Source organism: Falco naumanni, chromosome 5 (assembly GCF_017639655.2).
Source record: "Falco naumanni isolate bFalNau1 chromosome 5, bFalNau1.pat, whole genome shotgun sequence".
In the NCBI taxonomy this organism is placed as follows: domain Eukaryota; kingdom Metazoa; phylum Chordata; class Aves; order Falconiformes; family Falconidae; genus Falco; species Falco naumanni.
Genome location: NC_054058.1, coordinates 1808191 through 1824977, shown reverse-complemented (window position 1 = coordinate 1824977; position 16787 = coordinate 1808191). Strand labels below are relative to the sequence as shown.

Here is a 16787-nt window from a genome sequence, read left to right as displayed (position 1 = left end):
ACTAACGTGAGACTTACAGAGCTAAATTAAAGCTCTCCTAACAGGTCTTTTCAGCATTTTACTCACAGGCTGCACAAACTCGTAGCTGTGCTTGGGAAATTGAAAATGTACTTATTCCTAAACGGGCTTCTCAGTCATAGTTTCAGCTACTTCAAAACAACAGCAAGGGATAAGTTTGAAATCCAACGTTGCTAAAATTTTCTAGGGCCACCAATGCAACAATGATAATGATGTTCAGTAATGCTATGCTCATTCATTAACATATGAGGAAAGCACTTATTCTCACTTGAGAAACAAATCTACTTTAACAGGAGCACTAACCAGTGACTGTCGGAACAGGAAGCACTTCTTTGGGTCAATACCACAGGCAAGGATGGCAGCAGTGGTGTCCAGTATGCTCTGGCGCAGGACAGCTGGTTCCTTGGGCATGGTGAGCGAGTGCATGTCCATAATGCTATACAGCACTGAGCTGCACTCTTCCTGCAGGTTCACCCAGTTCTGAATGGCTCCAAGGTAGTTACCCAAATGGGGCGTCCCAGTTGGCTGGATACCAGAGAAAATCCGATCCACGACCATATTCTGTTATAAAGCATTGGTAAAATTAACATATACATTTTTTGATAGATTCTTTTCTGTTTTAGAGTCATTAATAAAACATCACTTATGCCTGTCTCCCCATTCCTCCTGTCAGTGCATTAATGTATAAATTACCTCAGGACTGACTAAAAATAATTGCAGTAAGTCAGTCAAAATACTCTACCTTACTGCAGAGAGACTGACAGCTAGCGTAATTTTAAGCCATCAGCCTGCGTATGGAAACAAACATAGCTGTAAACAAGATCAGTGAAAACTACATCTCAGAAACCAAGTGGTAGACTTTTTTTTCATCCTTTTTTTGCACCCAAGTGGTATGTTTCTCTTTAGTACATTATCCATTCTGATATGGAAACTTAGGATCACAGCATAGAGAAGTTAAAACATTTGTTATAAACATAAGCAATGTCCCAGTAGACTGCCACCTTAAGTCCCATAACACTGAAGTCTTACTTTTCTAGATGCAAAGAACGTTTTAAGCAGCTCCTGAAAGAAACCCAGTCCTTGACCCAAACATCAAAGAATAATGAAAGTGATTACTAAAGTTCAGAAACTACCCATCGCGGCAGCAGTAGAGTTTCTAAAAGGGCTCTACAAGCAAATACAAAGAAATACTGCTATAGCTCAAGATTGCACCTGGAATACTGTGGTGCATCAGTACCAATAAAATGTCAACATCTGAAGAGAGTTCACAGAAAAGCAGCAAAAAATTATTAAGAAGCTGAGGTTGTGAGCAAAAATTAAAAAGCTTAAAACATGTATAGCTTGGCTAAGTGACAGCTACCATCTTGGAAAGTTTGTTTTCCTGCATCCCAGCCCTCCATCTGACCATTTTCTCAGAGCCCCAAGCTGTCAGCATATGATCAATTACCTCCTCGACCTTTCGAATGAATTCCACCATATTCAGAAGTAACTCAGCAATGTTTTATGTGAAAATGCTTGTTACATGCCAAGTTACAAAAGCATGTGAGACTGCTCAATGTATAAATGAGGGTCCCACCAACCTCAGCAGGGAGTCCCAGTCACAAAGCTGCACAAACCCTCAGACTCTTTTGTGTGGCAGGAACATCAACTTCATTATGCATCTGGCTGCATGATCTTTTTTCCTGCTATATTTTATAAAGCAACATCTATATCAGACTACATCAGTAAATAAATTCTCTCTGTTTTCATTTCTGCGAATCTCTTAGAAATGTACAGGCGAGAAAAAAAATTAATAAAATCATACAACTATGAAACCACACAAAATGGCAGCAGAAGTTAAGGCCTAGTACCGTTATTTTTAACTATTAAAAAAAGGACTTCAAATTGACTCAATTCATTTTGACTCAGACGCAAGAAAAATTAATGAGAAAGTGCTTCAAAGGGGAATAGTTGTTGGGGTTTTTTTTACATGATCTATAGTTCAGAAAAGCCTAGCCCATTTCCTTCAAAATTTGCTAGAAAATTCTCTTTCTTTTCAAAGTAAGCCTGTTTCTCAGATCAAGACAATTTTCTTATCCAATGTTTAAGTGTTTGTGCTGACAGGTAAGAGCAGGTTTGGGCTAGCAGCCATGCTAATTTCTCCTGCTCACATAAATGCCTACACATCTAAGTCCAGGTGGCAACCTCGTCACCCCATTCCAAATATATTCTTGAGTCAGTTTCTAAGTGCCCTTGGAGAACCTCCAGCATAGGAGCTGCAAGGCAGTCACACCAATGAAAAGCACGTAATTTCCTCCAACAGCAATTCTAACTTGCAGTTCTTGTGCTCCAGTCCTTGACCACCCATGCCTCTTCTCTCCATTATGTAAAAATGGAATTATGCTACTCAATTTCTTGTTTGCTATTTGATCCCTTGTTCCTAGGGACCTACATCAGAGCATTTATCACCACTCACAGAACCCACTGACCTCTCACTAAGCTACTACCCAGCCCAAGGACTTCAGCCAGCTTCTTGTTACCACTGAGAAGGGCCAGGCGCTCACTTAGAGAGGGAGGCATACAACATCCCAGCATACATAAATTAAATGAAGTCCTGTAGAAACTTGGGGAACTTGGAATTCACCAGGCTTCAGAGCTGTACTTCTATTAAGGGTGCAGAGCAACTGCTAGGTAATGCAACAGGTACTTCACCATCTTGTGTTCCCCATATTCTCTTGGCAAAGAGCAGAAACAAGCACTCAAAAAGAGAACAAGGCTATATACAGATGACCACTAAGATGGTGTTCTGCCCCTACAGGGATCCCAGAACAGCTAGTTGTTTGTCAGAGCACATTTCCTCTTCTCTTCTCCCTGTCTTCCCTGACTCAGTTCAAATTCTGATGCTCTTTCCCATGATTATTTGTCCCCACAGCATTGCCTGCATTCCAGTGCCCATTTACATGCCTGTTTAACCACAGTCCCCTACACAGGCTACAGCTTCTTACAGGCCTACTCTCAATTTTCTTATTAGTTTCACCCCTCCTGTGTTCCTGTATCATCATCTTCTTCCATTTGTGCTTTACACCCCCTGCTTCCCAGAAAAGATCTTGCATTGTGTATCAAGATAGTAAGGAGGCACAGAGAATACCATGTGGTAAAGAAGTTATTATTGCCAGACTCCAGTGACTTTACATAAAATAAATTTCCTATCTGTGCTGTTAGAAGAGCTAAGAAACTTCATAATGTTCTAGAAATCCACTATGGATGTGCATCAAATAAAGTACGCTAGGATGACCGTGTTAAAGCATGGTGCATGAACTTGCACATCTTTCAGCTGCGGTTTTGACAAAGACATCACCTGAAATGTCTCCTGAAATTATTGCTTCTTTTCCGTGGGAACATGAAGATAGTGCTACTTCAGTACCCCCTTGAGTTACTATGTTATGGCAAAAAGGGGGAATCTGTGCAGTCAGCACAGATCAGCTCACGTGCCCACACCAAAAAGAGCTGGCACCCCGAGCCTGCGGAGAACAGGTCTGTCTACAAACCTTGCTGGTCCCCTAGTCATGCAGTCTCCATTCCCTTGCAGCCACAGTCCCTGCTTCATATGCTTCCCACAACATGTTCATTATCTGCCTTTTCCCCTTCCTGGATCATTGCCCATTTTTTAGACCATATCACTATGAACATACTGGATGTACTGGCAAAACTATGTCCCCTAATGTGAGTATAATATACTCAAATAGATGGTACAAACGCAATAGCGACATTTAAATAATCAGTTTGAGAATGTTTTTCACCAAGAAAATACAAGATATCCGTGTCTCAACATAAACAGTACATTCAAATGCTGTACTAACTCCAAATATTTGAAGGGTAACTGTACTACTTAAAGATAGGTTTCTTGTAATACTACTTAAGTTAGCATCTGGTGACACACTACACGTTGGAAAGAAAACAACCAAGTACGATGTAAAATGGACACAGCTTCACAGAAAGAGAGAACAAAGTTCTCTGTCTATCCAGTAAAGAGAATGCCTGTGAAAGCAAGCATGGTATCTTTAATGGTGCTTGCATGTTCAAATGGTAAACAACTGCTTATAAAAGGTTTGTTCACTATATGGGCAATAAATACCAAGTTAAACATGAGAAACAAACAGTAGCAGCATTATACTGAATTTAAGTTCAGCAATTACTTAACCTAAAGTATGGAATTTGCACAAAAAGTAAACCCGATAATGAAAACTGAGCTAGGCTGGACCTGGGTAAAACACTTGCAAATACATGACAAAGAACAAACCCACACTGGCTCCCAGCTGAGGGCCCAGTTGACTAGAAGTCTTTCATCTTTAACTCCTTTGATTCCACTTAACAACATAAAGCATGAGATGTTACAGCAAATAGGCTGGTATGAAATATTCCATTGTGTTAGCAGAAGTCTATATTAAAAAAAAGCCCACAAAAAACACCCTTAAATGAATCTTGGATTTCTAGCACTAAAAATATACAGAGAATATTGCTCCTTTGGAGAGAGTTTATGTTCCCTGTTTGTTCACTCCGTGAGAAGCAGCGGGCAGCATAGCAGCGTGGCAGGGGAGTTCTGCCTGGTACCATGAAATCATGGGGCTGGAATGCACTTCAATGGAGCTGTTAGGTCAGGGGATGGGAGCTGTGTGCTCAAAAGTACTGGAATTGGAAAAGGATAAAAACAAAAGGAGTGAAGACTTCCCAGTGGAGCAGAGTGAAAGCCACAAGACATGCAGCTCCAGCCCACAGGCACTCACTCATTCAGACATCTGTAGTAAGCACAGTGTGAGCCTGCTGTTCGTATGTTTAACTCTGTGTGGTGTGTGCACCTACACCACTAGTGCTGCATGTTAATCTTCACTCCCGTTAAGAGCATAGTATCTGACAGATGTTTTAACATCTATTATTGTTTTCTCTCAATAAGACTTCTGCATGGCATTTCTCAGCAGCATTTCTAAATGAAGCTTGGCTCAAACCCCATTAAGATTCAGGTGTTTCTTACCTAACATTCTTTTTCATGATGAGATAAACAGCTGCTGCTCCATATACTGAAAAACTGTAAACATCCAAACACTCTCAATCAGGGATAAGTACTACATTCTTGTCCCAGAGCAGGACAGCTGAGTCTGGCCCCAACACCCTGCAGTATGGCCACATCCATTTTCAGTGTAAAAGAGTATACTGGAAAAGATGCTAACTTCCCAAATCCAATGCTGCTCTCCTGGACCAAAGCAGAGCTTTTCTCACTGTGTCACACTTGCAATAAGGACAGATACAATTGCCAAGGCCTCAATTCAGCAGTCAAAAACACACTCATTCCCTGCTCATGAGACAAATGTGCCAGAACTGGAGAACACACCAAAGTTGCTGAAGTTAAGGAAAAGATCCAGGCAGATCAAAACATCCCATGTCACTAGCCTACCCTTAGTAGCCTGACTATATCTTTCATGTTTAGCTTTAAGAATTCTGTGAGGGCTGAATAAAAGTAATTCACCTGTTGAATGCATGTATTCGCCTTGGCACAGTCAACAGAAAACTCCTTCTCAAATATGTAGTAAAAACAATCATAGCCACAGTTCCCTCCACAAAGGATTTACACAAATAAAATCAAGTCAAAGCATCCACAGCACGTTTTCAGAGCCTCTCTTCTTTATAACTCCACAAAAATACTGCCATCATACACTTGAAATGACAGCAGACAAGCTACAATTTATAAGGAAACCTTACACCTACACTTTCATCTCTTTGTAGGTTTTAAAACCAGAAAAAGCTTGCACCCAATTCAAGGAGGCAGGAGAAAGCTGCCAACAGACAGACAATTCTCAGGATTGCTTTTTGCTTTTAATTTGGTATAGGAAAACACTTATACAATTACATAGAAGTATACATAAAAATTTGCCTGGTCAGAGTCCCATTTAGACCTATTATGTAACAGAATAGGCCATAAGATGATGACATCAATCCTGCCCTAGAAGTACAGAGGCATTACACCTCAGCTTTTCAAGCTACTCAGTGATGGGGGAGACAGACATTTCTATTTTCAAGACCTCCACTAGCCAGATACAGAGATATACAATTCCCAGAAAGTCTTTTGCTAATTGTATCCTTTGAGTAACTGAAGGTAAGGACAAAGCTTCAGACTAATTAATTTCTTTGGACTTCCTTCATAAATCTGTTCCAGTAAGCTAATTGATGGGAGACAGGCTTATGCCTCTATCTATAATGTGTCTAATAAATATTTTCATCTTTAAATTAAAAAAAAAGACTTGCTCAAAAACTCACCTTTGGGCTGAAACACAAGCAAGAGATTTCAGACCCAGAACTCACACCATTACAAAAAATGATGATGGTATTGCAATAGCAATAGCATGCAATTACAATAGCAGATGCACCAGAAATCACCCTGCGAACCACAGCGGTTGTTACTATTCACATGCTACAGCATTTAGCTACTCTGCTTTATTTTAACAGCTACTTAGTCGAGGCAGAACAGGTGAAGAGCTGAGTGAGATCCCGCAGCATCAGAGCTAATTCTAAACACAGGTGGTGGGCACAATGGAGAGAGCAGGAAGTCGACAGGAGAATCACTGCTGACATCTATGACAGGAAAGATTGATGGCTTCCCTCTCTAGTTTTCCCCACTGTGTAGGCACACAGGGGGTGGGGGAAAGGGACGGAGAAGCTGCTGTGCTGGCGACATAACACACCACACAGCCTCCACAGCACCAGCGCTGATTAATGAGACTGGAACGACTCAGGAAACAGCAAAGGATCATTCACAGACTTTGCTCTTCTTACAATTTTATTCATAGCAGTTAATTTTGCCCTAGTTGTCCCAAACTGAAGCAAGTTCAAATTTGCCAGAGGAAAAGAAAATGTGAAAGTCAAAGGGAAGAAAGAGCAGCAATAAGCAAACACAGACATGAGTAAAACACACAAACTGGAAAATTTGAAATTTCAGACATGAAGATCCTCCCAACAGGGATCAAAAAGGGAAGAAAAAAACCCCAACAACCCACGAAAAACTTGCCTCAACCTCAGAGACAAAAGAAATTCTTTGTCCCCAAGTCCCCAACTACTGCATCTTTTGCATGTCTACAGTTTTTTTATTTCCCTCATTAATACTTTGCAACTTCAAAGCTCTTGTTGCTAAAATGATATGCTTGTCTGTTAATACTGGCTTAGCAAAACCTGTTTTCAGACAGCTATTAAATAGCAAAATGAAGGAAAACCAGACAAGTCAGGTTTTACTAGCTAAAGCATAAATTTTAAACCCTAATTGGGACAATTTAAGTGTTAATGTTATTAGAGATAGAAAAAAATGGAAGGAAAAGGGAAACTTAGAAGCACTCTATGTGCTGCAGACTTTCCTTCATTTATTGCTTTTTAAGCAATTACTTCTCTGCAAACTTGCTGTAGAAACCTTTAAAACATGTTTATCTTGATCTAGTAATTCAATACATCACATTAATCTGGTTCAAATGCTATTTCATCATGATTAATTCTTAAAATTAGGGATTAAAGACTTAACATTAAATTTGAAAGAAACATACTTAGACCAGAGCAAGTTTTCAGATAAATAGCTCCTGAGAAAGGATTAACTCTTTGCCTAGAAACTGAAGTAAATTAAGATTTAAACAGCACTGCCTAGTACCTCTTTCTTGAATGTCAAATGCATTTATATTTAAATGTAAGTAAGATTTTAATATTTATATTTAAAATGAGAAACGCATTTAAAGGAGGGACATTTACAGCACATACTAACCCCACCCTATAAATTTAACTCTGCCCTCTAGGGCTAGCAAAAGAATACAGTATAACTGCATTTGGGTTAGGCTGCCCTCTCATGCTGCCTTGTTAAAGATGACTAAGCAAATGGATCCTTTAATGTGGTGTGCTGCGTCCCACAAATGTATTCTCTCATTTGCCTTTATGAGCTCCACGTGCCACTCAATATGCTAGTGACAGCTGTACCGACAGCAGCAAGGATTATCTACAGCAGGTTGCTGCAATTCACACCGCCACGCAACAGAAGGTACCTCTGGACCAGAGGCACCGTGGGCTCTTCCCTCCCACGCAGAGTGAAGCAGGTTATACAAACTCTGTCTAGCGGACTTTTAAGCAGCCAGCAGTCTACAAAACAGAAGAGCTGGCTCAAGTACTCTGCAGAGGTCCTAGGACAAGAAGTGGTGATAACATTCGACAGAGCAGGAAAGGTTTGTGCACAGCTGGGGAAGGAACCAGGCACTGGGTCTGCACGCAGCCAGCAGCAGTCACCAACCTTACTCTAAACCATGATGTCTTTCTCAGCAAGGACACAGCCTGACAATCTCATTTTTTTTGTGCTGTGCTCCCTGCAGTTCTCTCCATCAGCTGGAAGGGCAGCATGTTGTGGCTGCTGTTCAAAGCTGAGGCATGTCCCAAAGAGACTTAGTTATTGAGCAGGTCCAATGCATGCGACACATGCACTACTTCTTCACCTCCTGGTTTTCAGAGACATACACAGAACTGTAATTAACACTCTCAGATGGTCCAAGACAGGCAAAAGCCTATCAGCCTTAATCCTGCATTAACTATTCTCAAACTATTTACTTCCTTTTTTTAAACTAAGGCAACAAAGCTGCTCCAGCCAAACTACCTAACCACAGACATTAACTGTAGCCCATTTCAGACCCAGTGAAAGGGTAAAGGACTTAATAACACTGTAAGGATGAACAGGACTTAATAACACTATGTTCTTACAACTACCACACAATAGGCTGCTAAGGGATAAACCAAATTAGTGCCTCACTGACAGGAGGCTGCAGCAGGAGCTAAGCATGCTGAACTATCAGCTGGAACACTCTGGCCAGCCGGGCAAGGCATGAAGGTCAGGCCAGTACAGTACGTGCTGCTTCCAAGTCCATTAAATGATGCACACAATGCTCAAAGCTGAAAACTTGATAGTTACAGTACTGTAGGGATTGCTTGGAGAAGGTGGCACAAGCGAAAAGGAGAGGGAGCAGAGAACAGCCTTATTACACTGTGGAGAACACCACAAATCCATAGAAAAACTAGTTTACTGTTCACTGAACAATGTGGTTGAACCAGCAGCAACCAAAGTTTGAGGGCACAGATGCCTTCTGGAAACAGTTGTCCAAAGCACCTCCCAGGTCTGTCTTCCTCCTGACCCAGCTGTGGCCCCACGGGCTAGCACAACACACTGGCACAGCAGCTGCGGGCCAGGGCGCAAGCAGGGAACCTCATGCTCCACTCTGGGACCTCACCTAAGTGGAGTTACTCTGTATCAGCCAGCTCAACTTCAATTCTTGGAAAAACCCAGGAACAAATACAGAACTCTGAAGAAATCACTGCTTTGAACAGCTGTCAGCAGTATTTCTCAAGAACTAGTGATGTCAGATCACTCTGATAGCCTTCTATAGAGGAAGAGGTGCTAGAATGGAGAAGCTGTACTAAAGGTTATGTCCTGATTTTCACTAAGTTCCGATATTACCTCAGCTTCCAATGAGCTACTGAAACAGTACCTAGAACATAATATTATACCCTGGGAGTGGAACTGGACAGAAAGAAACCAAAATGACACTTACTGATGGCTTACAGTGGTTGTGGAAAGATATACCAAACAGAGTTTTGCAGGGTTTTGTCCTGGGTCCAGTATTATTTGATATTTTGGTATCTTCCTTAGTAATCTGGATGATGAAATAAAGAGTATTCATTAAATTTGCAGATGATACAAAGGCAAAAGGATGGTAAGAGCTCAAAATGATCTTGACAAAGCAAAGAAACGGTCTGAAAACAGGATGCTCTTTACTTGGCAAAAGTACATGGATTTACACAGAAAGGACTACTCAACTGCACAAACACAGGAAGGAGAACAGGTGTTCACGCAACAACTGCAGAACAGGATCTGGGGTTTGTAATGTTTTAGAAGGTGAGTATGAATCATTATCACGCTGCTGCAAAACATTCACATTTATAAACTACACTAAAAGTTGCACAGGAACATATTAACAGGATTAAAATCCAGAAGACACAAAACAATTTGCTCATCTTAGAATGAGGGTGGCCTCAAGCTGGAACACTGGGACAGGTTTTAGGTTTTGTTTTTCAAGATGGTGGCAGGAGGCCATAGAAGTACAATCAAGTCCAATGAGAGACCTCAGAAATAAGACTAGAGGAAAGCCTGAAAGAACTGAGGTTTAGTCCAGTGGAAGGAAGATCTTGAAGGGACAAGGCCTTAAACATGCCTTAGATATGTAGTCTTCTACATATGACTTTTTGGACCATGGTTAATAGGGTAAAGAAACAATGAGCTTAAGTTGCATTTAGAAAGATTCAGATCAGATGTAAAGAGAACCTTCCAACAGAGAAAAAGAAAACACTTCAGAAGAGCACTTAGAGAGTTCTTTATTAAAAAACAGTATATAAGATGTATTGATAAAGATGTAGAGGCAGTAATTTTTGTTTTGGGCTAGGAGAAGCACCAGATCACCTCCAGCTGGGTCTCTTCTAGCCCTCTGAGCCTATGATCTTATACAGGTATAATTAAGGTCAAAGCAAGATGACCAAAGAGGATGGAAGAGAGATCAAAGTTCTATTTAGATAGGCTAGGTCTCATGACATTTTAAGATTCAAGTCTTTCTACCTGCATTTAACAAAATTTAAGATTAAAGCCTTTTCACAGGTAGCAGCTGAACACTTACATGCTCTGAAAACACATTCTGTGTTGTTTAAAGATGTGATATACAGGTTAACATTTAATATTTGTAAACTGGTACACACCCACATTTAGAAATGTCCACTGCTTTCAACAGAATAAAACTGATAGCATCAACGAACAATTAGCACTCATTTTGCTATAAGATACAGGTGTTACTGTCAAAATGTAAAGTATATTGTATTTCTAAATTATTAATATAGGTTATTTGATATATGAAATGTTGATATGATTTTGAGTTAATAGATTAAAACATTTTAAGTACCAAAACCATCACAATCTTACAGCAAAACAAAACAAAAAGCTAAAGAATGCTCCCATATCTAAATACATCCCTCCCAGAGAAATTGGAGAAGTTTTTTTTGTTTGATCACAGTAGTATCCAAATCCCTTAAAAAAATATGATCACTCTTGCTCCTTCTCTGACCTCTAGCTGAAAGAGATTTTATTGTATTTTTTCATATATTTTGTTCAAGTGAGGAGTCTGCTTGCTACCAAGATTGCCCTATGCAATATAAACAAAGACTATCAGCTTACATCTAGATGGATGTTTTTTAAAAAATATTTTTTGTTTGGAAATACTATGTTTCTTCAGAATATTGTCCTAGAAACTCAAAGAGTAGTTCATTTCCTCTCCACTATTTTATCTGGCAATTTCCCGCAGCAAGGAAAAGTTGGCTTCATCTCACATGGGGCCAAAATTAACACAGCTGTTCAAAAACTTTCACCTTGTGGTCACCACCTGAAATTCACCTCAGGTGAAAAAAGTTTTAAAACCACCTAATGGCTGTTGAGAGGCCTTAGGAGGTAGAAGTCTCAGAAAATTCCTTAGTGGTGCAAGTGCGCACAAAGAAAATGCTACAGCTGGTCCTCCTTGTCTGTACTGAAGAGAATCCTATCAATTTAAATATTTTAGACATAGTAATCATACTTGTATCAGGGACTTCTACAGAATTTTAAAAACGTTTTCTGAAGACAGACAATACTCATAGACTACATTTAAACTGTTTTTATCAGTGCAGATTAGTCCTGAAATCACCAGCCTGGGCTGCTTCCACAGAAAGGACAAGTGTGGATGAGGGGGACAGAGGTATGAATTTGCGCCTAGGTCTTGACCTCAAAAAGGATGTAGCCAAGGCCTGTTCCCATGTCTAGGAGCACAGCAGCTCATCTGGATGCCCTAGTTTAGATACAAGCACTGACCCCAAATAGTAAATGATCAACATAAAAGGTATATTCTCTTCCTAAGGAATTTAATCCAGGGTTGAGTTGAAGATAGGATGAGTGTAGTGTCTGTATTTCCACTGAACAAGCAGACTGAGTTTACCACTGATGAAGTTTCCTATATACAGAGAAAATTCTTTGCTTACATGAGTTCTTGCAGAACTGCTATTTAAGGTGCATGAGCATGTCCAGTCACTACCACAATAAAACACTGCTTCGAAAAGTCTGCCCCTTGGTCACTAACATCTAAGGAACATAAAACCCAAAGCAATATACATAAGAATTTGTAGCAGTGCAATTAAGGGTTATCATGTTTGAGACCTAAAGCACATAGAAGTTTATAGAAAGTTACCTGTGAGACTAGAATGGCCACAGCATATACCACCCAAGTCACAGCAAACTGTAGTCACAGTCCTCCTTATTACACACCTTAAGCCCAGAAATGTCAAATGAGAAGTTCCCTAGTTCGTGTGTGACACTCACTGCTTTGTTATGAAGATGCGATCTCCCTTCCTAAGTGACCTGTATTGTTCAAACTGGCCCACAGGAAACGAGGCAAATTACCAGCTCTCTCAGTTTAGCTGTACCCTCTGGAGTACATCAGTGTAAAGAGAAGCCGACTGTTTGTATTGCAGGTATCCCAGAGATGTGTAATACTCCATTCTTCTACAGACTTACAATCAATGTTGCATCGCCAGCTGTAAAAATGGCGCTCTGAAGGGAGTGACAGCACCTTTGGCTGTTCTGGCCTGGCTTAATGCTTGATGACCATGCAAAGTGCTGACATTGCTTTATCTCTGCAAAGATCTCAGAAGTGGATATCTTCCAGAAAAAAAACAAACAAACCCAAACCAAAGAAACAGTGGAAGTATAAGAGCTGCAGAATGTGTACTCATTCTTGGTGACAGCAATTACATGGGCTAATTTGTTGCCAGCAGAGATGCAAAATGAGATTTGATCAGGAATTCAGAGGGCTGGACCTCTCATTCCCTTTACATAAGCAACAAAGAGGCTTTGAAATGTTTGAAACTGTTTTGTTCTTCCACGCAAACGGAAAGCACCCTATGGATGCCTATTAAGTAAAGTCTTTCCACATCTTGGCAAGTATGTGATTTCAAGAAAAATATTTGCAAATGGATAACCCAATTCAAGTAGAAGTCAAAGACCGCCTTTGAAAGAAACTTTGATGTGGCTATAAAAAGATTACATTTAGGAAGGATAGCATAACGTGGTTCTGTCATCAAAAGTTTGTATGTCCCTATAATTCTTTGCTGTTGTTTATGTAAAAAGCAATGCTGGGAAGCAGAGAAGTAAATGCCTGTGAGACCTGGGATTAAGGCAGAATCCCTGAAAAGAACTGTTCCTGCTGCTGGATAACCTCAAAACAGTCCCTTTAGCAAACTCACTGCCAAAGGACAGAGATATTAGAATATCTACAAGTGTGAAAGCAAGTGATGAGAACAGTTGCTATGTGAATCTTCAGCGAAATCATCAGGAAGCTTGGCACCCTCTACTAACATGGAAATGTTGCTATATGTTTTCCAAGGTGCAGCTAACATGGCAGATTCCAAAGTCAGACTATGCACCTGACAAAAGGGAAAAAGATGATGGTAAGCCTAGGAAGTTGTAAAGATGCTAGCAATTCAAATTTTTTTAATGCTGGCCAGCAACCTTCCAAATGAGATTAATAGTTCAGCATCCAGATTGTGAGGAGGACACTATGAAGACCAAGGTACAATATTTTATTGTCACTGCATGTATGTGACCAGAAACAGTGATGGGATTCAATACCACACATGCTCCATCTGTCAGAGTGGAAGTATGTATACAATCTCATCTCACTTTAGCTTCTGTGAATTGGAAGAGTTATATATGAACTCTGAGCCTCAAAAATGGAAACAGCACTATCCAACCCTGGGATCTTTTTGCACAGAAACATAAATATTGACTCCACCAAAGCAGGTGAACTAGATGGGCTTACCCCACTTTGAAATATCAGCAAGAAGCACTTAATACACCTTCTAATGTGTACTGTAAGGCTCCAACCCCCTTACCTATAAACAAGGTAATCTAAACAAAAAAAAGTTCCTAGTGTGTACAGTTATGGAAGTGCCATCTAAATACAAATGAAGCACAGCAGGGTTTTATCTGCCTGGTTATGAAAATAACATCAGCATCCTCACAGTAGCTCATAACATGACCTATGTGCAACACCATGAAAACTGACGAAACTCTTATTAGTGCTCCCTCCACACAACACTAATCCTTCATTCAGATACCATGTAGACACCACCAAAGCAATTAGGTAAGCTTCACCTTTCCATTACTTCTGCCAGCTCCAAGAAGTGGAAGCAAGCCCTACTATATAATTAAAAGAACTCAAAGTTAAAAGTAAAAGCAGACATTTCATTTCTGGTAGCAATCATCACATTTCAGCACAAGAATGAGGGAAATGAAGAAGTATATATATAACTTCATTGTATGTGTGTGTGTACACATATATACAAATGTTTATCTATTTCCTTTCCCTCACAGTGAGAACTTCAGTGTACTCTCAAGGTCAGTATCTCTGAGGGCAAAAATGTATTTATTCCTCTCCGTTGGATTTGTCTGATACAGCAGAAAATTATAAAATCTGCTACATTATTTGTCTGAGTTGTCCAAGAATGGTATCGTTACAATCAAGGGCTCAAGTAACCAAAAGGAAAACAATTTCAATTCACTACTCATGAACTCAGCAGAGCTCAAAAAAATATATGATCTAAGGTGACTTAACTGACTTGGTGTTCAGGGGTTTTCTTCACTTCAACTTCTGGTCCTACTGTAATTTGAGTCAATTCCACAAAATGTTTGTTCATCTAACCCTAGAGTCCCAGCATAAACCACAACTTGTGTCATGGAAAAAGTAATTGTTGAATGTCTAGAATAGCACTTGCTGTATTAGTAAATGGAAATGCTATCTGCCAATGAAACAGCATTAAAACAAGACCCCCAGTCTGCGGTCTAAAGACTGAGGTGATCCACAGACTGCACAATTCACAATATGTTTGTCCAACATATGCACCAGAGAAATTTACACAAAACTTCAACATCAAGGACTGCCAGAGTAGCATCTTTCATTAAACTCACTGTACAAAACCAAGTTAATAAAAACAGAAGTCTCTCAAGAGAAAAAACAGGCTCAGCCAAGAAACTGAAAGCTAGGGCCAGAGGGGGAAAGAATGGTGGGACTCTACCCAAGCCCTGCCAAGACGCCAGAATAAAGAGCTGTTTCCTGCTAAAACAATCTACATTTGCCAGACTTTATTGTTAGAACTCCATTATGGAAATGAATAGGACCCGTTCACGCCTCAAAGATCCTTCATTTCTGTCTACAATGGGGGTTCTCTCCTGTGCAGCCTCAACAGTGGCCAAAATCCACTAGAAACAAGGCATTAAGCAAGGCAGATTAGGAGAAGTCTCTCTATGACTGGAAGGTCTAATAAATCTGCGTGGAAATCTGAGTTCTCTCAAACTCCGTGAAGACCCAAGAAACGTATACTGTTATTGCATACTAACTTCACTTCAGCTCTGAAAAGGATAACAAGCTAATGGTGTCATTCTGGCATAGAGAACACTTGCAATGCTTTCTCTGAAGGATAAGTCAGCTTCCCTAGAGGATGAAATATAAAGTATATAGTGATTAAAATAAAAACAAATGACTGATTAGGAAAGACTGCCATTCCAGTCTGGACAGGAGACACTAGAGGTTTAATCCAAAAGCTATTGGAACATGTTGCTAAATCCAGCTGATTTCATGAGGGATTGGGTAGCTAAATGACTTTTAGTATCTGTGCCCAACAGTAGTCCAAAAAAGTTAAAACTCAGGAAAACAGGAAACTAAAAAAAAAAAAAAAAAAAAGGTACCAATTTCTACACATGAATCCACATAGAGGTTACCTGTATTTTGAAAGCATTTCTCAAGTCAGGACACTTAGATCTTTCCTAAAGGTCCTGTAGATTACAACATACTGAACAACTCCATACTGGACACCAGGAAACAGCATGGGTCTTTACTGCCGAACAGGTATTTGCATTTCTAGCTTTTTTTTTTCTCCCCTCAGTCAAAAGCACTTTGCTACTTCCAACCTTCATGCTCTCCATAAGAAAAGAGATGCTACACTGGGGACTGTCACAGTCCTAAATCCAAGGTAGGCACTTAAAAACCTGTCTGCTTATCCATCAATCTCAGTACACAACTGCCTGGACAGACATTCTGAAGCTGACCTGCTGCAGTAACCTGTGTATGTGTGCAGCTTGTTACATGTGTCTGGGGACTCGTTTCATTAATGGTTAACAAAGTGACCGCTACATGACAGCAACAAATTCTAGATGGGAACACGGATGCTTTTGAATCGTTTGCATTGCATTCATAACACATCTGAATGACACTAAAAACTGAGCTCTCTCTCCCCCACTACAGTTTTAACTACAATCTTTGAAATCCTTAAGGATTAGGGCCTGGTAATTTCAGTTACTTTCTTTTTCTGGAAGCCATATGGTAACTACAGCTAAAAATTTTCAAGATTACATTTGCGGAAAAAGCATTTTAATGATCTGCTCCAAAGCAACCCTTCAATTTTTATCTAACTGCCTTCTTCACAGCTGTCTTTATTAAAAAATATGAAACATCACCAGTTATTAACATGACTAGCACAGTAACAATGGAGTGATCAGGTGGCCTGAATACAGAAAGAACAATACTTCCTCAAAAAATGAATCAAATTTCATCAGAGCCAACTGGTCTGAAGATCTCTTCTTAAAGTACTGAGAATACTGGCCA

General features: G+C 40.0%; 1 protein-coding gene across 5 annotated transcripts in view; it reads right to left on the bottom strand.

Moving 5' to 3' along the window:
- WARS2 (tryptophanyl tRNA synthetase 2, mitochondrial) overlaps nucleotides 1-16787 on the bottom strand; it is a 49821-nt gene that overhangs the window by 28029 nt on the left and 5005 nt on the right. For 3 of the 5 annotated variants that reach the window (XR_005828274.1, XR_005828273.1, XM_040596983.1), the window contains exons 2-3: nucleotides 9612-9713; nucleotides 322-579 (exon numbers count right to left, since the gene is read on the bottom strand). The exons of 1 other annotated variant lie outside the window; for it this stretch is intronic. Coding sequence is in view for 2 of the 4 variants with exons in the window: in XM_040596983.1 (XP_040452917.1) it covers nucleotides 322-579; nucleotides 9612-9713 (360 nt within the window). In the remaining 2 variants the exon portion in view is untranslated. Of the gene's footprint in view, nucleotides 1-321; nucleotides 580-9611; nucleotides 9714-15904; nucleotides 16284-16787 lie in introns of those variants that run through there. One more of the 5 variants, XM_040596982.1, reaches the window with a different exon arrangement.